Source organism: Taudactylus pleione, unplaced genomic scaffold (genome assembly GCF_031769625.1).
Source record: "Taudactylus pleione unplaced genomic scaffold, aTauple2 ptg000547l, whole genome shotgun sequence".
NCBI classification, from domain to species: domain Eukaryota; kingdom Metazoa; phylum Chordata; class Amphibia; order Anura; family Myobatrachidae; genus Taudactylus; species Taudactylus pleione.
This window is the reverse complement of record NW_028284949.1, coordinates 3,560,652-3,585,329: the sequence shown is the minus strand read 5'-3', so window position 1 is coordinate 3,585,329 and position 24,678 is coordinate 3,560,652. Positions and strand designations below refer to the sequence as shown.

Sequence of the window (24,678 nt, the reverse complement as noted above, 5' to 3'; positions counted from 1 at the left end):
TATTACTCCCAGGAGGACTCTGCTACTGCCGGACAGGCTAGAATGCTGTATAATGATGTATATTCCTTCCCTGTTACACTTTATATTACTCCCAGGAGGACTCTGCTACTGCCGGACAGGCTAGAATGCTGTATAATGATATATATTCCTTCCCTGTTACACTTTATATTACTCCCAGGAGGACTCTGCTACTGCCGGACAGGCCAGAATGCTGTATAATGATATATATTCCTTCACTGTTACACTTTATATTACTCCCAGGAGGACTCTGCTACTGCCGGACAGGCTAGAATGCTGTATAATGATATATATTCCTTCACTGTTACACTTTATATTACTGCCAGGAGGACTCTGCTACTGCTGGACAGGCCAGAATGCTGTATAATGATATATATTCCTTCCCTGTTACACTTTATATTACTCCCAGGAGGACTCTGCTACTGCCGGACAGGCTAGAATGCTGTATAATGATATATATTCCTTCACTGTTACACTTTATATTACTCCCAGGAGGACTCTGCTACTGCTGGACAGGCCAGAATGCTGTATAATGATATATATTCCTTCACTGTTGCACTTTATATTACTCCCAGTAGGACTCTGCTACTGCTGGACAGGCCAGAATGCTGTATAATGATATATATTCCTTCCCTGTTGCACTTTATATTACTCCCAGTAGGACTCTGCTACTGCCGGACAGGCCAGAATGCTGTATAATGATATATATTTCTTCCATATTACACTTTATATTACTCCCAGTAGGACTCTGCTACTGCCGGACAGGCTAGAATGCTGTATAATGATATATATTCCTTCCATATTACACTTTATATTACTCCCAGTAGGACTCTGCTACTGCTGGACAGGCTAGAATGCTGTATAATGATATATATTCCTTCCATGTTATACTTTATATTACTCATAATAATAATATTATATTGCTTTACTATCACTGTCATATTTTTCATACACACAGTCACATTTGATATTATTCCCAGGGTGAATTACCCTGCATCTGCAGTGGAGCTTCTGATTATGTTCTTATGTTCTTGTGCCTGCCCAACATACTGTTCTAATGCTTGTTACACTTAAGCATTGTCTGATATTCTGAGAACATGAATTCATGAAGATATATAATGTAACTGTATATTGACCATAAGTAAACGAACTGTGAGCAAGTGAAGGGTGTCTACGCTTTTTATACTATTTGTTTTTCTTTGATACAGTATTAAATAAGTCAACGGCCATTCCCGTTTGTCAGGAGGACTGAGCAGGACCCAGAGCCCCATCACGTTGCCTCCACCTCACTCACTGATACATGAAAGACACAATGACCAGAAGATCCTGGAACTCACCAACAAGATCATTCAGCTGCTGACTGGAGAGGAGACTGCTGGGAATGGGACATTATACAGTAACACCAGAGGATGTGTCTGGGTGATGACTGTATCATTGTGTGTGTCAGGTTCCTATAAGGTGTGAGGACGTCACTGTCTATTTCTCCATGGAGGAGTGGGAGTATATAGAGGAACACAGGGGTCTGTACAAGGACGTGATGATGGAGAATCACCGGCCCCTCACATCACTGGGTAAGAGGAGACTCATGTATTGTAATGGAGAGAGCAGCTATGGGGCCACCTATATACACATCATCTGATAATCACATATATACAGTGTAATCAGTCGCTGTGTGTCTCCTACAGATGGGGCCAGAAACAGAAATACCCCAGAGAGATGTCCCCGTCCTCTTTATTCCCAGGAATATACAGAGGAGGATCACACAGTCCCACAGGAGGATCAGGTAGATGGAAGTGGGGATCACAAAACAACTTACTCCACATAACATGATCTGTGGAGAATATGTGTGGATTTATACACCTCAGGGCCTGATTCAGAGCCGGACGCTCTGACCAGAGCGCTCGCTCTGAATCAGGGCCCTCCTACCTATTCTTGGAGCGGCCTCTTGGACGCTCGCATAGCTGTGGGTTACCACCCACAGCTTATGCGAGCGTCCATGATGATGGTCGCGATGGTCAAGACCATTGCGACCATCGGGCTTGCGACGAGACCCTGCGGTAGGGTCTCGTTGCCGCAAGCCCTGGAGTGATTTTGGCTCTATCAGAGCCAAAATCACTCCCACTGACATCACTAGTGATGTCAGTGGGGCCTGACCCAGATGGTAGGCGTTCCCATGGGAACGCCTCCGTCTGGCAGCCACGCCCCGGCACGCCCACCATAGGGGGCGTGCTGTCACTCACCATCGACAGCACGCCCCCTTTGGTGCGAGACCCCGAGTGACGGCTTCCTCGTCGCTCGCCGGGTCTCGCGCATGCGCACGACGGAGTTCCCTCCGTCGTGCGCATGCGCATTTGGGTACCAGCGACCCGCTTGCGAGCGTGTCTGAATGAGACCCTCAGTTCATTAAATGAGACATTTTTAATTGTGTAATTTAATTATTGTGTATGGTATCTAGGGTGAAGACCTGATTGTCATTAAAGTGGAAGAGATAGATGGAGAACAGGAGACCTATGCGATGGGTGATCATCAGTGTAAGGAGGAGGAGATACCTACAGATATCAGCACAGGTGAGTAATAATCACTAAGTACAGAACAGTCACATATTCTCCTTGTTCTGTCACTACAGCAATCTCTTATCCTACACCCTCCTCTGTCACTACAGCCATCTCTTATCCTACACCCTCCTCTGTCACTACAGCAATCTCTTATCCTACACCCTCCTCTGTCACTACAGCCATCTCTTATCCTACACCCTCCTCTGTCACTACAGCAATCTCTTATCCTACACCCTCCTCTGTCACTACAGCAATCTCTTATCCTACACCCTCCTCTGTCACTACAAGAATCTCTTATCCTACACCCTCCTCTGTCACTACAGCAATCTCTTATCCTACACCCTCCTCTGTCACTACAGCCATCTCTTATCCTACACCCTCCTCTGTCACTACAGCAATCTCTTATCCTACACCCTCCTCTGTCACTACAGCAATCTCTTATCCTACACCCTCCTCTGTCACTACAGCAATCTCTTATCCTACACCCTCCTCTGTTACTACAGCAATCTCTTATCCTACACCCTCCTCTGTCACTACAGCAATCTCTTATCCTACACCCTCCTCTGTCACTACAGCAATCTCTTATCCTACACCCTCCTCTGTCACTACAGCCATCTCTTATCCTACACCCTCCTCTGTCACTACAGCAATCTCTTATCCTACACCCTCCTCTGTCACTACAGCAATCTCTTATCCTACACCCTCCTCTGTCACTACAGCAATCTCTTATCCTACACCCTCCTCTGTCACTACAGCAATCTCTTATCCTACACCCTCCTCTGTCACTACAGCAATCTCTTATCCTACACCCTCCTCTGTCACTACAGCAATCTCTTATCCTACACCCTCCTCTGTTACTACAGCAATCTCTTATCCTACACCCTCCTCTGTCACTACAGCAATCTCTTATCCTACACCCTCCTCTGTCACTACAGCAATCTCTTATCCTACACCCTCCTCTGTCACTACAGCAATCTCTTATCCTACACCCTCCTCTGTCACTACAGCCATCTCTTATCCTACACCCTCCTCTGTCACTACAGCAATCTCTTATCCTACACCCTCCTCTGTCACTACAGCAATCTCTTATCCTACACCCTCCACTGTCACTACAGCAATCTCTTATCCTACACCCTCCTCTGTCACTACAGCAATCTCTTATCCTACACCCTCCTCTGTCACTACAGCCATCTCTTATCCTACACCCTCCTCTGTCACTACAGCCATCTCTTATCCTACACCCTCCTCTGTCACTACAGCCATCTCTTATCCTACACCCTCCTCTGTCAGTACAGCAATCTCTTATCCTACACCCTCCTCTGTCACTACAGCAATCTCTTATCCTACACCCTCCTCTGTTACTACAGCAATCTCTTATCCTACACCCTCCTCTGTCATTACTACAGCAATCTCTTATCCTACACCCTCCTCTGTTACTACAGCAATCTCTTATCCTACACCCTCCTCTGTTACTACAGCAATCTCTTATCCTACACCCTCCTCTGACAGTACAGACTAATGAGGGAAAGTATCTGTCCAGTGGGGGAATCAGGAGCCATCAGCCCCTATTATACTCCTGCTCTCCTCCTCACATCATGTCACTGTGTGTTACCAGCACAGAGATCTGACCAGTCTCCTCCCCACACTCTCTGGTGTATCTCATACATCAGGATCCATCAGCCCCTATTATACTGCTGCTCTCCCCCTCACATCATGTCACTGTGTGTTACCAGCCCAGAGATCTGACCAGTCTTCTCCCCACACACTCTGGTGTATCGCTAACATCATGTCATAGTGTTCACTCTAGAATTTTTTATGGCAGGCTGCTGATCACCGAGGAGGGCACTTTTTAATTTTGGAGGGCACATTTTACTTGTGCCTGCCATTCCTGCAAGGGGTGTGGCCTCATGGCACACCCCCATTTCCATCACTCTGGGGGCGTGCCCATAATTTCTCCCTCTCACATGAACCATCAATGCCCCTCAGATCGAACCACATATCCATCATTGCCCCTCCTACCTCCAAATCCATATTTCATTACCTTCCATGATCCCATGTGTACTGTTGCAAACATAACTTGGAGTTAAAAGTAAGGCTGGTCACTAATGTGCTATGCAATAACAGTACCTAGCAGTGACTATATAAACTTTGGGAACAATGTAAGCTTGTCAGACACATATTTTACAGCAATAGTTCTCATGACAAATTGGAAACTAGCAGAAGTAAAATGCACCCCTACCTACTGGGGGCAGTATGTGGGGGTCATTGGTTGTCGGACTGTTTACTCTCCTTTTTTTATCCCTAATGGAGGCTGTGGGGTTGTTGTGCTCCCTCTGGGAGGCTGTTGTAATTTTTGTCCATACCTGGTCCACAGAGGACAGAGGAGATAAGAAGTGGAAGAGGTGGTGGGCTCTGGAGCTGGTGGTAGTAATGGATCACCCCAGGCGTGGCATGTAACTACTGTCGAGGCAAATTGATAATGGCAACAGCCCACCTCCTCCTCCACTAACTCCGTATGTCACTGCCTCTCACTGGTAGCTGCTTGAAGAACCGGAGCCTGTCTGCTTGGATCGTATGACACTGAGTACAGAGGCTGGAGTCCGGTGGGTGGTCTGTACTGAGCCAGCGGTAATCATAATCAGGGCAGCACTTGTTCCTGGGCACCTCCTCAATTAGCTGAAAACAGAACAGGAGAAAATAGGTTGCTTGCTGTTTTAATGTTGCCCAGAGACAAACAGCAACAACCAGAGGAGACTGAAGACTCCCAGAATGTAATTCTGCGCCATGGCATGGCTTACACCATTAGAGCTGAGAGGAGTGAAAAGCAGAGGATAATTTACACCATAAGGCGTACAGCACAGCCTACCATCTGTGATGCCTAGGGTAGGACTAGTGACCATATTACCAGACCAGCTCCTCCACCACTGCTGTATTCCCCAATGTGATGTGTGGGAGCCTAGGCAAGGTGGGACCTAAGGGATAAGTAGGGGAGGGAACCAAGACAGAATAAAGTGGTCTAACGAATCAACACCCAACCGTAATACAATGGGTGGACAGTACTGGGCAGGACCCTAAAGTGATAGGAAGTCAGCAGTCTCCATAACTCAATTTGGAGAAGACGGTTACTTTACGGTAAAGAAGAAACCCAGGCTCATTACAAAATATTGCAAAAGTACTGTGAGCAAACACACGCTATAGGCCAATAAGTAGCAGACATAGTGAAGTGCACAGTGACATATCACCTTAACCGGTACTCAGAAGATTGAGAGAGATTTGGACACCATCAGTAGAGGCTCATGGCCTGTTTCCTGACGTGAGCATATTCTGACCCTATCAATACTGAGATGTGCAAAGCAGAAAGGAGAATAAACTACACGTGTGTGGACACCACCTCTGTCCAGGAGGATTCCTCGTCTCAAGTAGATGTAGAGGCCTTGATTAAGGTGGTTAAACTGATCCTGTACATCAAGGATGAGAAACCGGCCCTTAGATCCAAAGCTCCGGTTTTCAAGTGGCAAAAGTGGGTTTCGATAGAATTCCCTAAGTCAAACAGCTTAAGGACCTCTTAACGGAGGCTTGGACCATTCCTATCAGACGATTTCAGGTCTCCAAGCACATTGCGACCATTTATCCGGTCCCTGCCAAGCAGCTTCACAAATGGGAGTCTGCTCCCCCAGTTGACGTGCATTTTGCCCACCTAGTTAAGAACTCTATCCTTCCTATCCCTAATACAGCTTCCTTTAAGGATCCAACGGATAGGAAGTTGGAAATCTTCCTTAAGTCTATTTATTCCCATGCAGGTACTATCACACAACCGGCTATGGCTTTCATTTGGGTGACAAAGGCCTTCGGCAATTGGAAGGATGCCTTGGAAGAGGACCTCTCCTCTGATAACCCAGGAGCCAGTTATTATCGCTAATGGCATATATGAAGAAGCCTGCCTCCTATCTGGATGAGGCTGCCCTTGACACTAGTATCCTAACCTCCAAATTGTCAGCTTTCTCTTTCGCGGCTAGAAGAGCCCTCTGGCTTTGTTCCTGGAGCGCACCAACTCAGATTCTAAGGAGACATTCTTTTTAATCCGGAATTGGACAAGACAGCGTTTCTACCCCTAGGTCACTAGCATCTAATTTTTGTTTCTTTCGTCCACAAGGAAAGGCCAAGGGCCAATCTTTCTCCAAGTTCCAGTGTACTTCCTTCAAGAGCCCCAAGCCCCGAATCAAACAACCCTGGTCTGCCAGACGCCCCACCACCAAGCCTGTCGAAAAGCCTGACGGGACGGGCCTCCACCTGGGGGACCCCAGCGTGAAAGGCTGGCTTCTGCTTTTTTTCTGAGACCTTACTGGCAATCACGTCGGACGCCTGGGTACATGGAGTGGTTTCTCAAGGCTACACTCTAACCTTCCAAAAGCGTCCTCTGGCCCAGTTCTTTTCCATGGGCCTTCCAGTGGATCCAGGAAAAGCAAAAGCACTGCTGGAGTTCATTCACTCTTTTCTGGCCTCCAAGGTAATTATTCCAGTACCCAGGGCTCAGAATAGGCAAGGGCTTCTATGCCAACCTCTTCTTGGTTCAAATGCCGAACCGGTACTTTCGGCCAATACTCAACCTAAAGTCTATCAACCGCTTCTTGCAGTCCGCAGGTTTTGCATGGAATCTCTGCGTTCTATCATTCTGGCACTGGAACCGGGGGATTTCTCAGTCCTCAGCGCTTCCTCTGGTTTGCAGTCCATTACCAATTTTGGGCATTGCCATTTGGTCTTTCCACGGCTCCTCGTGTCTTCATGAAAGTCATGGTGGTCATGGCAGCTCATTTGCGGTGCAGAAGTGTCAGGATTCTCTCTTACCTGGTCGATCTTCTAATCCTAGCCCAGTGTCAGGTTGCGGCCTAGGATCGGCGCCAGCTTTCCCTGACCTCCCAAGCGGTCAGAAGACAGGTGTGATGGCGAGTGACGTTCTGAGGATTATACCTGGGGTCTGCTAGGACATCCATGTGCTCGCTCCGTGATTTGGTTCCTGTGGTTAACGTCATGGGCGCAGCCATGACAGTCTACATCACCTGATTGTCCTTTACCCAACGGTAACATTGGTTGCTGTCAGCTGACACTATCCTACAATGGATTGCTACCTTAGGTTATTTAGCCGGGCTCCTGACAACAGGAAGTTGCCTGTACAACGTCGTTACTTCCAGTGTATACTTGCTGCTGCAGCGTTACAGGTTCCAAGCTCCTTTCTTCCCTGTGATACTCTCCTAGTGTTATCCACAGCATATGTACTCAGTATGTCATCCGAGTACTATCTCCGAAGTGTCATCATCCTGTGCCAGTTCTGCGTCTGAAGCCACAGTGTGTGTACTTAGTACGTCATTCAAGTACAAACTCCGAGTGCCATTCTCCTGTGCCAGTTCTGCGTCTGAAGCCACAGTGTGTGTACTTAATAGATCATCCAAGTACAGTCTCCTAGTGCTATTCTCCGGTGTCAGCCCTGCGTCTGGATCAACAGGTTGTGTACCCAGTACATCAACCAAGTACAAAACTTCCAGTATCATTCTCCTGTGCTTTCCCTGTGATAGTGTTCTTCCATTTCCCCCTTGTGCCAGATACCTGACCAAAGGGCCGCGACCTGCTTGCTGGGTGCAGCTTAAGCCCAAATCCCGCTTGGAGGGGTCACTGGTGAACACTTCCAAATAAGTTAGACTCTGCGCCTTTGGTCAGGTCTAGCCAACATCTGCTACTTGTGGATGAAGAAGGCATATTTCTAGGCCCCTCGCCTCAGATTCCTTTTTCAACCTGGGTACACGTCTTCTAATCCCTCTACAGGGGACCACCATAGCTCGAACGTGACACCCAGTCTTTGGACATCCTCAGGGAACACCTTTGTCTGGAAGTAGATATTTTCCAATTTCACGGGTGGATCATCAATTGGAGAAAATCTTCTTTAACTCTGTCTCAACAGATGCTCCACCTGGGGGCCTTACTGGACTTCTTTGTTCAGAGAGTTTTCCTCCTGGCCGACAAACTTCAGGACCTTCAAGACAAGATATGCAGGTTCTTGCATCAGCACCGAGCGTTCATTTACTCCTGCATGCTGATCCTGGGTTCACTTGTCTCTACTTTCAACATGGTGGAGTATGCCCAGTTTTGCTCCCGTCCGCTTCAGAGGGCAGTTCTGACCCGATGGAATAAATCCCTTCCCCAGATCAATACGCAGACCATCATCCTCTCTCGGGAGGTCCGGCTCTCCCTCTTGTGGTGGCTCCAGGTGTCCCAATTGGACAAGAGCCAACCCTTTTGGATTCAGGATTGGGTACTGCTCACCACAGACGCCAGTCTACGCGAGTGGGGGGCAGTAACCTACCAGCAGTCCATTCAGGGTTTGTGGACGATTCATGAGAGCCGCCTTCCGATCAAGTTCTGAGCGGTCTTCCAAGCTCTTTGTCTAGTGCAACCGCTCCTCCAGCATTGCCTGGTTAAGTCTGACACTGCAACTGCCATCACCTACATCAACCATCAGGGAGGCACTTGCAGTTGCTTCGCCATGAAGGAGGTGAACTGCATTCTCAGCTGGACAGAGCGTCATCTACCGGCTCTCTCTGTCGTCTTCATTCCAGGGTTCCAGTACTTTTAAGTGGACTTCCTAAGCTTTCAGGATGTTCACTAGGCTCAGTGGGCTCTTCGTCCAGATGGCTTTCAGCTTCTGGTTCATCGCTGGAGCCTACCGGACGTCGACTTGATAGCGTCTCGACACAGTCACAAGCTTCTGCTGTACTGTTTCCGTACCAGGGATCTGGGAGTCCTTCTGGTGGATGCCTTAGTAGTTCGGAGGGTCTTTCGTCTCATGTACATATTACCTCCTTATTCCGTGGGTTCTCCACAAACTGGAAGTGGAAGGCGTCACCGTGATCCTAGTGGCCCCCGATTGGCATCGGCGAGCTTGGTACGCGGATCTTCAAGGCCTCTCCATCGATGCTCCACTGCTTTTTCTGCTACTGCTGGATTTACTGTCTCAGGGCCCATGCTTCCATCCGGATCTGGCCCATCTCGATTTGATGGGGTTGCACTTGAGACATCCGTCCTGAGGGCCAAGGGCTTTTCCAGGTCGGTCATTCGTACCATGCTTAATTTTCCTCAAGCCTGTCTCAGCTAAGAATTGTCACCGGTTATGGAGGATTTACTTCTCATCGTGCTCGGCCAGGTGCCTTAACCCCAGGTTCTTTCGACTCTCCCGAGTTCTCTCCTTCTTGCAAGCGGGTCTGGATTTGGGTCTACACCTTTCTTTCTTGAAAGATCTGGTATTAGCCCTCTCTCTTTCAGAGATGGATTGCGTTGTTGCCTGATGTCTCCACATGCAGCCCTCATTTGTTCCTCAGGTGGCTCCATGGGACTTATTTTTAGTGCTTAGGGCTCTTCAGTCTTCTCCCTTCAAGCCTTTAGAGTCTGGGGACATTTGCTGGCTCATGTGGAAAACTGTATTCCTCCTGCCCATCACATCGGCCCGGTGAGTGTTGGACTTGAGCACGCTGTCGTGTTGCTCTCCATTTCTGGTTTTAAACTCTGACCAGCCATTCTTCCAATGGTAGTATCTCAGTTCCACATCAACCAGACATTTGTGGTTTTCTTCTTTTCAGTCACCTGATTTTTTACCAGAAGAGGCCACTTTGGATGTGGTGAGGGTCCTCTGGATTTATTTAGGCCGCACCAGGTTTATCCGTAAGTCTGATTCCCTTTTGTGCTCTATGGCTTTCACAAACTGGGCTGGCTGGCTACGAAACAGACCTTGGCCCGCTAGCTGTGTTTGACCATCCGCCAGGTGTACGCGGCACCAGACATCCCTGCACTAGCCGTGGTGACGGCTCATTCCATCAGGTCGGCAGGTACTTGCTGAGCAGCTTTGCAGGGCGGCCACGTGGTCTTCTGTCCACACGATTATCCGTTTCTATTCCTTTGGCACCTTCTCCTCTGTGGATGCCACCTTTGGGCAGAGAGTTCTCAGTGCAGCTTAGGTGCATCCCCTCCCTTAGGGCAATTGCTTTAGGACATCCCAGCTTTGTCCCTGTGTCGTCATGGAGTGAGGAAGAAAAGGAGATTTATGTTCTTACCTGGTTAAATCCTTTGAGATCCATAGGGGACACAGGGAGTCCCACCCTGATGCATCTGGCTTGCGAAGATTTGTTCTGTTTCTAGTTCCCCTGTCCATCTCTTTGGTGTGTTTCGATCTTTGTGTGTGTCAGTCTTCTTTCTCCTTTCTCGCTCCTGCCTTGGACTTGCTAACTTAACTGGCCTGGGGCTGGGGCGGGGTATAGGGGTGAGGGAGCCTGGGCAGCCGTGATGTCAAAGATGTTAACTGTTTGATGGGCAGTCCTTCTGCACAGCCTATACCCTGCGTTGTCCCTGTATCCCCAATGGATCTTGACCAAAAGGATTTAACCCGTTAAGAACATAAATCTCCTTATTGTAATAATACATTTATTATCACTGAAGTCATATGACAATATCTAATTTGGTATATGCAGCCCTTTAATAAAATTCATCAAAAAATAAATACACTATACAAAGACTCTGAAATTTTGCCAACTCCGTTACAGACACTCCTTGAATCCGGATTTCCAGCAGAAATACACTCTGGCTTATACAGAGTTGAATGCAAGTTGTCCGTAAATGCTTCCGCATTGTGTCCACGGAAAGCAATGTGTTTATTCTCCCATATATGGAGCTGTACGCATCTCTGCAGCCGAACCGCCCTTTATAGTCGTTATCATATTCAGCGCAGTTACACTACGCCGTATCCTTGGTGCAATATATCTGTCTGATAAAACACGTTTCAGGGCCACCTAGATACACAGCATCTGATAATCACATATATACAGTGTAATCAGTCACTGTGTGTCTCCTACAGATGGAGCCAGTAACAGGAATACCCCAGAGAGATGTCCCCGTCCTCTTTATTCCCAGGATGATACAGAGGAGAATCACAGAGTCCCACAGGAGGATCAGGTAGGTGGGATTATGGTCTCCCCGAATATCAGTAGCTATATGTTTTGTAGAGAAGCTCTGTGTGCTTTATACACTGATGTTCTTCTATCTAACCTGAATAAATGACATCAGACATTTATTTATTATGGGTTATTTAGGGGGAACACATCAGTGATTTTAAAGTAGAAGATATAAAAGAGGAAGAAGAGACGTATGTGATGGGTGATCATCAGTGTAAGGAGGAGGAGATACCTACAGATATCAGCACAGGTGAGTAATAATCACTAAGTACAGAACAGTCACATATTCTCCTTGTTCTGTCACTACAGCACTCTCTTATCCTACACCCTCCTCTGTCACTACAGCAATCTCTTATCCTACACCCTCCTCTGTCACTACAGCAATCTCTTATCCTACACCCTCCTCTGTCACTACAGCCATCTCTTATCCTACACCCTCCTCTGTCACTACAGCAATCTCTTATCCTACACCCTCCTCTGTCACTACAGCAATCTCTTATCCTACACCCTCCTCTGTCACTACAGCAATCTCTTATCCTACACCCTCCTCTGTCACTACAGCAATCTCTTATCCTACACCCTCCTCTGTCACTACAGCAATCTCTTATCCTACACCCTCCTCTGTCACTACAGCACTCTCTTATCCTACACCCTCCTCTGTCACTACAGCCATCTCTTATCCTACACCCTCCTCTGTCACTACAGCAATCTCTTATCCTACACCCTCCTCTGTCACTACAGCAATCTCTTATCCTACACCCTCCTCTGTCACTACAGCAATCTCTTATCCTACACCCTCCTCTGTCACTACAGCAATCTCTTATCCTACACCCTCCTCTGTCACTACAGCAATCTCTTATCCTACACCCTCCTCTGTCACTACAGCACTCTCTTATCCTACACCCTCCTCTGTCACTACAGCCATCTCTTATCCTACACCCTCCTCTGTCACTACAGCAATCTCTTATCCTACACCCTCCTCTGTCACTACAGCACTCTCTTATCCTACACCCTCCTCTGTCACTACAGCAATCTCTTATCCTACACTCTCCTCTGTCACTACAGCAATCTCTTATCCTACACTCTCCTCTGTCACTACAGCAATCTCTTATCCTACACCCTCCTCTGTCACTACAACAATGTCTTATCCTACACCCTCCTCTGTCACTACAGCAATCTCTTATCCTACACCCTCCTCTGTCACTACAGCAATCTCTTATCCTACACACTCCTCTGTCACTACAGCCATCTCTTATCCTACACCCTCCTCTGTCACTACAGCCATCTCTTATCCTACACCCTCCTCTGTCACTACAGCCATCTCTTATCCTACACCCTCCTCTGTCACTACAGCCATCTCTTATCCTACACCCTCCTCTGTCACTACAGCCATCTCTTATCCTACACCCTCCTCTGTCACTACAGCAATCTCTTATCCTACACCCTCCTCTGTCACTACAGCAATCTCTTATCCTACACCCTCCTCTGTCACTACAGCAATCTCTTATCCTACATCCTCCTCTGTCACTACAGCCATCTTTTATCCTACACCCTCCTCTGTCACTACAGCAATCTCTTATCCTACATCCTCCTCTGTCACTACAGCCATCTCTTATCCTACACCCTCCTCTGTCACTACAGCCATCTCTTATCCTACACCCTCCTCTGTCACTACAGCAATCTCTTATCCTACACCCTCCTCTGTCACTACAGCCATCTCTTATCCTACACCCTCCTCTGTCACTACAGCAATCTCTTATCCTACACCCTCCTCTGTCACTACAGCAATCTCTTATCCTACACCCTCCTCTGTCACTACAGCAATCTCTTATCCTACACCCTCCTCTGTCAGTACAGACTAATGAGGACAAAGTATCTGACCAGTGAGAGAATCAGGAGCTATTCTACTTCTGCTCTCCCCTCACATCATGTCACAGTGTGTCACCAGGCCAGAGATCTGACTAGACTCCTCCACACACACTCTGGTTTACATCAGGAGCCCTCACATCGTAACGTTGTTCCTCCCTGTCACTTACAAATGTGACATTTGCCCATGACCCCCCCCTCCTACTCCTACCATGTTACATTACCCATGATCCTTCCTGGGTGATATCCCATTAGATATTACCCATGGTCCTGTCTGACAACGTGACACTGATGAAGTCACTGACTGTATGGAGATGTCGGGGTACAGCAATGCACGTCTTATTATAGTAACACAGTATGGTATAGTGCTGCAGGGATGCTAATTCACATATATATATTCTGTTCCCAGCAGATGGACACAACAGCAGGAATAACTCGGGGAGACATCTCATATTATCTCCAGATTGTGACCTAGACGATAACCTCTCACAGGACTCTCCAGGAGAATCCCCCATTACCCCAAGTATACACCCAGCATATCACAGTGCAGATCTATCATCTGAGCCTTCTAATCATGAGGAGTGTTCCTCTGATAATTCCTGTATTGTTACACACAGCTCGGATCATACAGATGATAAACCATTTACATGTTCTGAATGTGGGAAAAGTTTTACAAAGCAGCTGAGTCTTTCTCTACATCAGAAGAGAGTTCACACAGCTGAGAGGCCTTTTCCATGTTCTGAGTGTGAGAAATGTTTTACACTGAAAGGAGATCTTGAAAAACATAAGAGAACTCACACAGGTGAGAGGCCATTTTCTTGTTCTGAATGTGGGAAATGTTTTGCACATCAAGGAACACTTACTAAACATAAGAGAACTCACACAGGCGAGAGACCATTTTCATGTTCTGAATGTGGGAAATGCTTCACACAGAAAGGAGATATTGATAAACATAAAAGAACTCACACGGGTGAGAAGCCGTTTCCATGTTCTGTATGTGGAAAATGTTTTGCACGTCAGGGAACACTTGATGAACATCAGAGAACTCACACAGGTGAGAAGCCATTTCCATGTTCTGAGTGTGGGAAATGTTTTGCACGTCAGGGAACACTTGATGAACATCAGAGAACTCACACAGGTGAGAGGCCATTTCCGTGTTCTGAGTGTGGGAAATGTTTTACACAGAAAAGAGACCTTAATAGACATCAAATAGTTCACACAGGTGAGAGGCCATTTTCATGTTCCGACTGTGGGACATGCTTTAAACATAAATCAGCTCTGTTTAGTCATCAGAAACGTCACACAGGAGAAAAACAATGTATATGAGCGTCTAGAAATATAAAACTTAGGGCCTGATTCAGCATGGATCACTAATGCGTTTACGCACACACACGGACGATTTTCGCGTTCTGTGCATGCATATGCGATGCAGTGCGTGTGTGTGAATGCACCACTGTGATCGCACAGCAATCGCAGACTTCACTCAGTGTGATTGACAGGAAGTGAGCGTTTGGGTGTGTTGACGGGGGGATTGTTGGCAAAACGCAGGGCTGACAGTGCGTTTTGACGCCGTTATAGGGGCGTGCATAAATTAGCCACTGCGATGTACTACGCAGCCTGATCTTTCACTGCGTGCGATGAGGTTAGCAATTCCTGAGTAATGCCAGAGCTTGTGCAAGTGTGCTTGAGGCTCCGATGGTACTCAGTGTTACCGATGGTCTTTCAGTCTTGCAAAGTATTACGGATGTGTGTAAGGTAAGGTGGCCGTCCATATGTTGTGCTGCGACGGCATAGTGATCACAGTGGATTAGCATATCATCGCAGTGAGACTGCGTGCGTAATTGCAGTTGCGATCCGTACTGAATCATACCCAGAGGCCAAAAGCCTATTAACTCCCCCACTTGGCAGATACTTGGGGCCTGATTCAGCACGGATCACTAATGCGTTTACGTACACAGACGGACCTTTTTCACGTTTTGCGCATCCATATGCACCACTGTGATCGCACAGCAATCACAGACTTCACACAGACCCATCACAGTGTGATTGACAGGAAGTGAGCGTTTGGGGGTGTTGACGGGACGGGGGGGGTTGTTGGCAAAACGCAAGCGTGTCGGTGCGTTCGGACTCTGTTATAGGGGTGTGCATAAATGAGCCACTGCGATGACATACGCAGCCTGAGCTCTAACTGATGAAGGAAGTTTAGCAAGGTCTGACTTTGTGTAATTGTGCGTGAGGGTCCGATGTTTTCGCAGATTTCAAGGTATTACAGGTGTGAGTAAGAGGAAGTAGGCGTCCATTTATTGGGCTGCGCTGGCAATGCTTTCGCAGTCATTAGCATATTTTCACAGCAGAACTGCGTGAGCTATTACAACCGCGTTGGCATCTGCCATCCGTGCTGAATCTGGCCCTTTCAGCGGTATTTGCAGTTATATTATTTTATTGAATATTTCCACAACAAGCTTGTATACAATGCTGTCCCTGCTTAATGAAGGGTATATTACATTTGTATATTTACACTGTATACTGTTATATCACAATTTAGATAAAACCCACTCCTAGCTGAAATAAATGTCACCAACATAACGCTGCAGCATATTCCCCATGTAAATGACTTTGTTTCCTTATTCGTTATCCGTTTCGCACAATAACTAACTAATCTGTCATGTTGGTAATTTGCTGGGGATGTAATATGGGAAGTGGTGAGATATTACATCATGTGATCACTTGGCTGTAAGTGTCGGTGTGAGATGGGTCATGTAATGAGCTCTGTAACCTCTGATTTTATCTCACTTAGGGGCAGCGGCGCCGAGAGGGGGGGGGAGAGGGTACAAATTACCCGGGCCCGGCGCGGCTCTTGGCACGCTTGCTTAGGGGTCTGTTCATGTAAAAACTGAAATGGCTACTGGTAATTACCACTATATATTGCATTATATTGATGCAATATATAGTAGTGTTATGTAGCCATTCAGTAAAACTTGCCTGTCCTCCGGTCATTGGTCCCCTCCACAATCCCAGGAAGCAGGGTGAAAACAGTGGTGTGCAGTGTAGGCCGGCAGTGACAGAGGAGCAGCGCACCGGAGAGGCCAGTGGTGGAGTTAGATCGATAGTCAGCATTGGGTCAGGTTATAATACTTTACATAAAATTATAGGTTTTACAATAGTTTGTAAAGACAACAATAAAAGGGATGACTGAGGAACTAGACGTTACAGAACTCTCATGGTCACGATTTACTCTCTGTATAATAAACTACAGACTGATTACATCTCTGATGAAAGGACCATATTATACCTCAGCAGGAAAGCCAGCACAGCTATTCCCTATGGATGACTCTAATACATACAGACTACACATAATGGAACATGCCAGGCTGCTTCATATCACTAATCATTGGATGTATGATCTCTTATCCATATACAGGCGCACGTCACGCAGCACAGCGTTACTGCACCAGTATGGCAGGAGCCTTACATCATTACTCTGTACTTTTGTGCAGCTGCATCTATGAAGGATTTGGATGAGCTGGAATACTCTGTGCTGCTGTTACCATTCTAACTCTTAGTTACAGATTCCAGCTCCACCGAGTACTATTTATATCTCCTATTTGTGTGTCTGCCCCAGTTTTAAGGATAAAAGTAATAAATAGTGTCACTTTCAAATGTACCACTAGGGGGCAGTCATTACCATCTGCAATTCACAAGCTGACCACAAGATGGCAGAAAATTCACAGTGATAAGTAAGTATTATATATTGTAACAAAACAAAAATTTGGTAAACCAGCTCTCCAAAAATAGCTACAGCAGATATATACTGGGGTGGTCACTATTTTCCCCAACAATGTACAAGATAAAAGCAGAATGTATAATAATGTGCACTTTGTTAGGAAACTGTATATATATCATAAAGAATAACGGATTAAAAAAAAAAAAGAAATCCACCAAACGGTACAAAGACCCCAAACAAGATGCTGTGGTATTTCTTCTCATTCCCACTTGGGAATCTTATGATTCTCCCAATCACTCCGCAATGGATCAGAACATAGAGGGGAGGAAATTAATCTCAAATAGTGACATACCATTTTATTCAAAGCAAAACAATAAAAATACTTGGCATAAAAATCCACCATTCACGAAAACAAAGCAGTGTACCAGATATTAGGGGGTGTAAATTCCACACGCCCAATTTCGCATAGACCGTGAATCCAAAGGTCTCCTGGGAATGGACCTGAATGACCGAATGTGGAAAAGTCTCCTCAGATGTCACTCCTCGCACTACTTCTCCTTGTTGATATCCACCGACACGTTTCCACTCACAGAAGAGTCTTTATCAAGGTGTGTATGTAAGGTGGCAGTGACAACTGCTATACCCTCAGATACTTCCAGCACAGATTTCCTGAAGGTGAGAGCAGTAACTAGGCAGCATTTAGCTCCGATAGCATCAGGAGTAGGGTTTGGCTGTCTCCTCTGATGGTGCCATTTTGTGACCGCTGTAAGGAATTCCTTCAAACTCTTTTCTGTGTTGACCAATTGCATTTTGACCCTGTGGACCTAAGTCCATGTCGACCATTTAACTGTAAATCTTTTGACCTTGTTGACCATATGGTGTAGGCCTATTGATTATCTATGTACTTTCACTCTACCATCCCAAAACCATTTCCTAAGGACAAGGAATGCATATGGCCCCTAGAAGAAAATGGCCAGTGTCCGAAATATAGAGCCCAAAATGTCTTATTTCTACTTCAGGGTCCACAGGGTGACCTTGGGGTATAGCTGGATCCTGGATCCTCGGGCACCACGGAGTTAAAGCTTTCAGCTGCTCCCAGGATGCACTTGGGTCCAACCTCCCCTATACCCCGCCCCCGAGCCACAGGCACCTCAGTTTAAGATTGTGCCCGGCCGGAGTCGGGTCACCCTGCGGGGGGGGGGGCTGCAGGAGCAGCCCCCTAAAGCTTTTTATCTTAACTTAGTTTAATTTTTTTACTATAGTTTTTTTTTTTTTTCTCCAGAGCGGCAGCGATGGGCTGTCTGTACAGACGCCCACGCTGCCGCTCCTTCTCCCTGCTGCCGCCGCGACGCCAGCACTGAACTGGGGATCGCGGTGGGGGAAGCCAGAGTCTGTACTAGCCGGACTCTGGCTTCCCCCGGGTCTGCTGCCGGAAGACGCCGGGGAGATTAAGGTAAACCGCGCACCGCTGATTAGCGGCGGTGCGCGGGTTCCTTGTAAATGCAGTCTCATGCCCCCGGTCTAGGGGACAGACCGGGGGCGCTAGCGGTGGCGGCGAGCCCCCCCTCCAGCGGAGGCATACCCCGCCAGACCACTAGACCACCAGGGTAAATTATGCGGCAAGCGGGATGCCGGCAACCCGGGGGTTAAATATGCTAGCCAGGGGAGGAAGCCTTCCCTGTCTAGCGGCTCCTCCCTTCAGCTCAGCGCGCCTTTCAGCACGGAGTCTGGCGTCGCTGAGCTGCAGTTACTCGGCCACTCCTCCTCTGAGGTCTCCAGTGGCCATTTTCTTACTGGCAGCGCAGATCTTCAGGGAGCACGCGGACCGGTCCCCCTGTGTACCTCTCCCCCGACAAGGACAGTGTACACAGCACTATAGCCCTCCCAGACACTGAATCTGGGCAGGTTGATTGTAGTGGAAAGGTGCAGTGAGTATATCTTCCTGCATGGTATGTGAGTTTTGCTAGTGCTGCCTGTCTGTGTCTTTTTTCTACTTACTGTCAGCCTATACCTATCCCTTTCCTTCTCCTACAAGCCCTACAGGTGTGCGGGGGAAGGGTGTTTCTACAGACCTCGCCTATATAAATCACGTATTTGTGAGGTCCGTCACATACAGTTGTGTGCTACACAGTACCATATTGTGGGCTGTTGTTCAGCACACTGGTGAGTGCGCACGTTTTCTTCCTAAGTCATGTCTGAGGAGAAGATTGAGCACTCCGGGGCTCCGGTATTGTTCTCCTGCAGGCGCTGTTCTGCAGGAGTGGATAGGGAGGATTTGTCACAGGACGGCCTGTGCGGACGGTGCCAGGCGCTCCCTGGTATGTCTAAACCTCCCATGTCGCAGGAGCCACCATGGGCGATGTTTTCCCAGGTGCTGGTGTCCATCGCAGACCGTCTGTCGGTCCCGACTGCCGCCCCTACTAGGGCGTTGCCCCTGCCTGCCATCCCCCATTCCTCGGGTGTCCCACAATTATTGCAGACTCCCCCGGGGTCTCAGCCTGTTGGTCCCTATGCGGGGTTGCCAATGTATATTCAGTCCACCCCTGTGGCACAGCAGGCTGTGGTGCCATTTCAGGCTCCTGTGGCAGCTCCTCCACCCTGGGTGGATGCGCTTTCCCACACTGTCCAAGATTTGGCGGCAGCATCTTCGGCTTTTCAGTCGATGTTGCGCAGTGACGTGCCCTCCAGGGCGTCTAAACGCTCAGTCATGGTGCAGGCTGCGCATCTTCCGGATTCTGAGGGGTCCTCGGATGATGGTGAGGTGCAGGATGACTCAGCCTCAGATGCCTCAGTCCAGGAGGTAGACACTAAGTCTTCCATCAATGTGCGGGCTCTGGTTAAGGTGGTGCAGGCCATTCTTCTGATTGAGGATGAGGCACCCGCTCCCAAGTCGAGGTATCCTAGTTTTAAAAAAGCTAATGTTACTTCTGCAGCGTTCCCCTTGTCTGATCAGTTGACTGATCACATGGCGGTGGCCTGGCAGACACCCAGTAAGCGTTTCCTGCCACAGAAACGCTTGGCGTCCAATTATCCATTCCCGGAAGCGCATTGTAAGAAATGGGAAACTCCGCCTGCAGTCGATTCCCATGTAACACGCCTCATCAGGAGTGCTACTTTGCCATTGCCGTCTATATCCTCGCTGAAGGATCCTACGGACAGGAAGGTGGAGACTTGTCTAAAGTCTATTTATTCTCTCAGGGGCTGTAGCCCGGCCGTCCATGGCCATCTCCTGGGTGGCCAAGGCCATTGAGGGGTGGGCCAACGCCTTGGAGGACACGTTTACGGATGAAGCTCCGGACGTCCAGAGGGCGTTGTTAGGACAGATGAGATGCCGCCTCCTACTTTGGAGAAGCATCGTTGGATGCTAGCCTGTTGACCTCTAGGGTTTCGGCGGCAGCAGTGTCTGCTCGTAGATCCTTGTGGTTGCGGTCTTGGAGAGCAGACGCGGATTCAAAGAAAGGCTTGGAGACCTTACCTTTTAATGGAGAATTACTATTTGGTCCGGACCTGGACAAAATAGTAGATACCCTGGCAAAATCCAAGTCAGCCTTCCTCCCTTCACCTAGTACACCTGCTAAGGTCCGGAGCTCGGCCTTTCGTTCCTTTCGGGTTCAGGGCAAGGCAAAGGGTCAGTCGTTCCCGAGGCAGTCCGCACCCAAGACCGCCTCAAAGCCAAAGAAGCAAGCCTGGAGTGCTAGGCGCCCTTCTTCCAAGCAAGAAGATAAGCCTTCTGCGTGATGGGACGGGCCTCCCTCTGGGGGACCCCAGAGTGGGAGGCCGACTTCTTCAATTCACCCAGTGCTGGCACAATACCACCACGGATGCCTGGGTGCGAGAAGTGGTCTCCCAGGGTACGCCCTGTCTTTTCGGCACAGGCCGCCTGGCCAGTTTTTTTTGCACAAGTCCTTCTCAGGACAAAACCAAGGCCTTGCAGGTTCAGGAAGCCATAGAGGCCTTGCTGACGGCAGGGGTCATTATACCCGTACCACAGTCTCAACGTGGGATGGGGTATTACTCTACGCTGTTTCTGGTGCAGAAACCCAATGGCTCTCATCGCCCCATCCTCAATTTGAAGTCCCTGAACAGGTTTCTCAGGGTTCCCAAATTCAGGATGGAAACTTTGCGTTCCATCATTCTGGCGATGGAACCAGGGGACTATATGGTCTCCCTGGATATCCAGGACGCCTACCTCCATGTGCCTATAGCAACATCGCACCAACGGTTTCTGCGGTTTGCTATTCTCCACAACCACTACCAATTCAGGGCTGTACCCTTTGGTCTCTCCACGGCACCAAGGGTATTTACCAAGGTGATGGCGGTCATGGCGGCTCATCTTCGGAGCCAGGGAATACGGTTGCTACCGTATCTAGACGACCTCCTCTTGCTGGCAAGCTCCCCGGAGGTACTGATCCAGCATCTCCACCTGACGGTCGCTTGTCTACAGGCGCACGGCTGGTTGATCAACTGGAAGAAGTCCTCCCTCATCCCATCACAGCGGATGGTTCATTTGGGGGCCCTGCTGGACTCTCGTCAGCAACGGATTTTTCTGACTCCAGAGAAGGTCTCCTCCTTACAGCTGCGGATTCACAGTTGTCTGAGCAGTGGCAGAGTGTCGGTGCACTCAGCGATGAGAGTTTTGGGGTCCATGGTGTCGGCATTCGACATGGTGGAGTTTGCCCAGTTCCATTCCAGGCCCCTGCAGGGGCTGATTCTTTTGGAATGGAACGGATTGCCAGACAGGATCCGCTCTCAGATGCTGGTGTTGTCCTCGGAGGTGCGTCTGTCCCTAGCCTGGTGGCTGCAGACGGCTCATCTCCTAGAGGGGCGCCCCTTTTGGATCCCGGAATGGGTTCTGCTCACGACAGATGCCAGTCTCCGGGGTTGGGGGGCGGTGACAGGCTCCTTGTCACTTCAGGGTCGTTGGTTGGCGGAGGAAGCACTTTTTCCCATCAACATCCTGGAACTGCGGGCAGTATACAGAGCCCTGCAGTTGTCCGGCACCGCTCTTCACGGAAGGGCCGTTCAGGTGCAGTCAGACAACGCCACCACGGTGGCGTACATCAATCACCGGGGAGGGACTCGCAGTCGAGCTGCGATGTCGGAGGTGTCCCGCGTGCTGGCTTGGGCGGAGCGCTATCTTCCAGCTCTCTCGGCAGTTTTCATCCCAGGAGTCCTCAATTGGGAGGCAGACTTCCTCAGCCGTTACGACGTGCATCCCGGGGAATGGTCGCTTCATCCAGAGGTATTCCAACTACTCGTGGACAAGTGGGGGCTGCCAGAGCTGGACCTGATGGCGTCCCGTCACAATCACAAGCTGCCTGTGTACGGGTCAAGGACAAGGGACGCAGGCGCAAGTCTGATAGACGCGCTGTCGGTGAAATGGCTGTTTCAACTGGCTTACTTGTTCCCTCCGATATCTCTGCTGTCTCGGGTCCTGCGCAAGTTCAAACAGGACGGAGGCACACTGATCCTGGTGGCCCCAGCGTGGCCCAGAAGGCCGTGGTACTCCGATCTGCGGAGCCTGTCCATCGACGCTCCGTACCTCCTACCTCAACGGCGGGACCTGTTGTCTCAGGGACCCTGTCTTCACCCGGATCTGGGTCGACTATCTTTGACGGCGTGGCTCTTGAGACAGCCGTCCTGAGGTCTCGGGGCTTTTCTAGCTCCGTTATTGCCACCATGCTGAGGGCGCGCAAGCCTGCTTCCGCGAGGATCTATCACAGAGTGTGGCACACTTTCTTTCAGTGGTGCGAGGCCAGAAACTATGATCCCCAGGTGTTCCGGGTTTCGCGTATTCTGGCTTTCCTTCAGTCGGGTTTGGACTTAGGATTACGTCTTTCTTCGCTGAAGGTGCACGTGTCTGCTCTGTCGGTGTGGTTCCAGCGCAGGATCGCTGCTATGCCGGACGTACACACCTTTTTCCAGGGAGTTTTGAGAATCCAGCCTCCCTTTGTGCCACCTGTGGCCCCGTGGGATTTGGCGGTGGTTCTTCGGGCCTTACAGGGTCCGCCTTTTGAGCCCTTGGAGTCAGTGGAGCTCAAGTGGCTAACTTTTAAAACTGTTTTCCTCTTGGCAATTGCTTCTGCCAGGAGGGTTTCAGATTTGGGGGCGCTTTCTTGTCGTCCCCCTTTTCTGATTTTTCATTAGGACAGAGCGGTGCTTCGCACTCGTCCTGAGTTCCTGCCTAAGGTGGTTTCCAGGTTCCACATTAATCAGGAAATTGTTGTACCAGCCTTTCAGTCGCCTGATCTTTCGGCTGGGGAGGCTTCCTTAGACGTTGTCCGTGCACTCCAGGTTTATGTGGACCGGACTAGTTCTGTGAGGAAGTCGGATTCTTTGTTTATCCTCTTTGGTTTTCACAAGAGGGGTTGGCCTGCCAACAAACAGACTCTAGCCCGTTGGCTTCGTTTTGTTATTATTGAGGCTTATATGCAGGAGGGTTTACCTGTTCCAGCCTCTGTTAAGGCTCATTCCACTCGGTCTGTGGGCCCTTCTTGGGCTGCTAGCCGTGGCGCCTCTGCTGTTCAGCTCTGTAAGGCGGCCACCTGGTCTTCCATTCAGACCTTTTTGAGGTTCTATGCGTTTGACACCTTTGCCTCTCAGGATGCATCCTTTGGGCGCCGGGTTCTCCTATCAGCACAGGAGCGTCCCCGCCCTTAGTTGGACTGCTTTGGGACATCCCCAAGGTCACCCTGTGGACCCCTATGGACCCTGAAGTAGAAAACAAGAGATATGGTAAGAACTTACCTTTGTTAAATCTGTTTCTACGAAGTCCATTGGGTCCACAGGGCACCCGCCCTGACGCACCTGGCTTCATACGGGCTCTGTGACTTGTCACCGGTTTTCCGTCTCCCATTTCTGTGAGTATGGTTCTTGTGTGTTCCAGTCTTCCTTCTCTCTGTTTCGTCTCCTCCTCCGGCCTGGGCTGCTTACCAACTGAGGTGCCTGTGGCTCGGGGGCAGGGTATAGGGGAGGTTGGACCCAAGTGCATCCTGGGAGCAGCTGAAAGCTTTAACTCCGTGGTGCCCGAGGATCCAGGATCCAGGATCACCCTATGGACCCTATGGACTTCGTAGAAACAGAGATAACAAAGGTAAGTTCTTACCATATCTCTTGTTTTTACCATAACTTCTGGGACTGTTTTATGATTAGAAGGTTCTGGTACAAATTCCTTAATTACAATAACTCTATTTTGTCTATTAAATTGCATGTAGACCCATTAGCATTATTGTGTGCAGATGTTTGCAACTGGCAATCCCTGATACCTAATAAACACTTAATACCATTTCTCCCAGTTGTAGTCACTATTGCTAAAAAGATTATCTGAAATCACTGGACCTCCAAAACCTCTCCTCAGTTTGAGATGGTATTGCAATTGATTATGCAAACTTTATAATTTGAGTGTCAGTCCATCCTTGTGGATGTAGAAAAGGTGGTTATTGGCTCTTACTATAAAAATTGGGGCCCTGGAATCTTTAGCTAAACAGGTTACTTTAAATACTTTGGAAACTAGTGAATGGTCTCT

At 48.8% G+C, this 24,678-nt stretch overlaps 1 protein-coding gene across 1 annotated transcript in view; it reads left to right on the top strand.

The window, feature by feature from the left end:
- LOC148500790 (uncharacterized) overlaps positions 1-24,678 on the top strand; it is a 44,711-nt gene that overhangs the window by 3,812 nt on the left and 16,221 nt on the right. The window contains exons 2-8 of the mRNA XM_088451432.1: positions 1,227-1,589; positions 1,704-1,801; positions 2,474-2,585; positions 11,467-11,564; positions 11,702-11,813; positions 13,842-14,753; positions 17,623-17,828. Coding sequence (XP_088307558.1) covers positions 1,505-1,589; positions 1,704-1,801; positions 2,474-2,585; positions 11,467-11,564; positions 11,702-11,813; positions 13,842-14,753; positions 17,623-17,828 — 1,623 coding nt within the window. The 5' untranslated portion in view covers positions 1,227-1,504. The remainder of the gene's footprint in view (positions 1-1,226; positions 1,590-1,703; positions 1,802-2,473; positions 2,586-11,466; positions 11,565-11,701; positions 11,814-13,841; positions 14,754-17,622; positions 17,829-24,678) is intronic.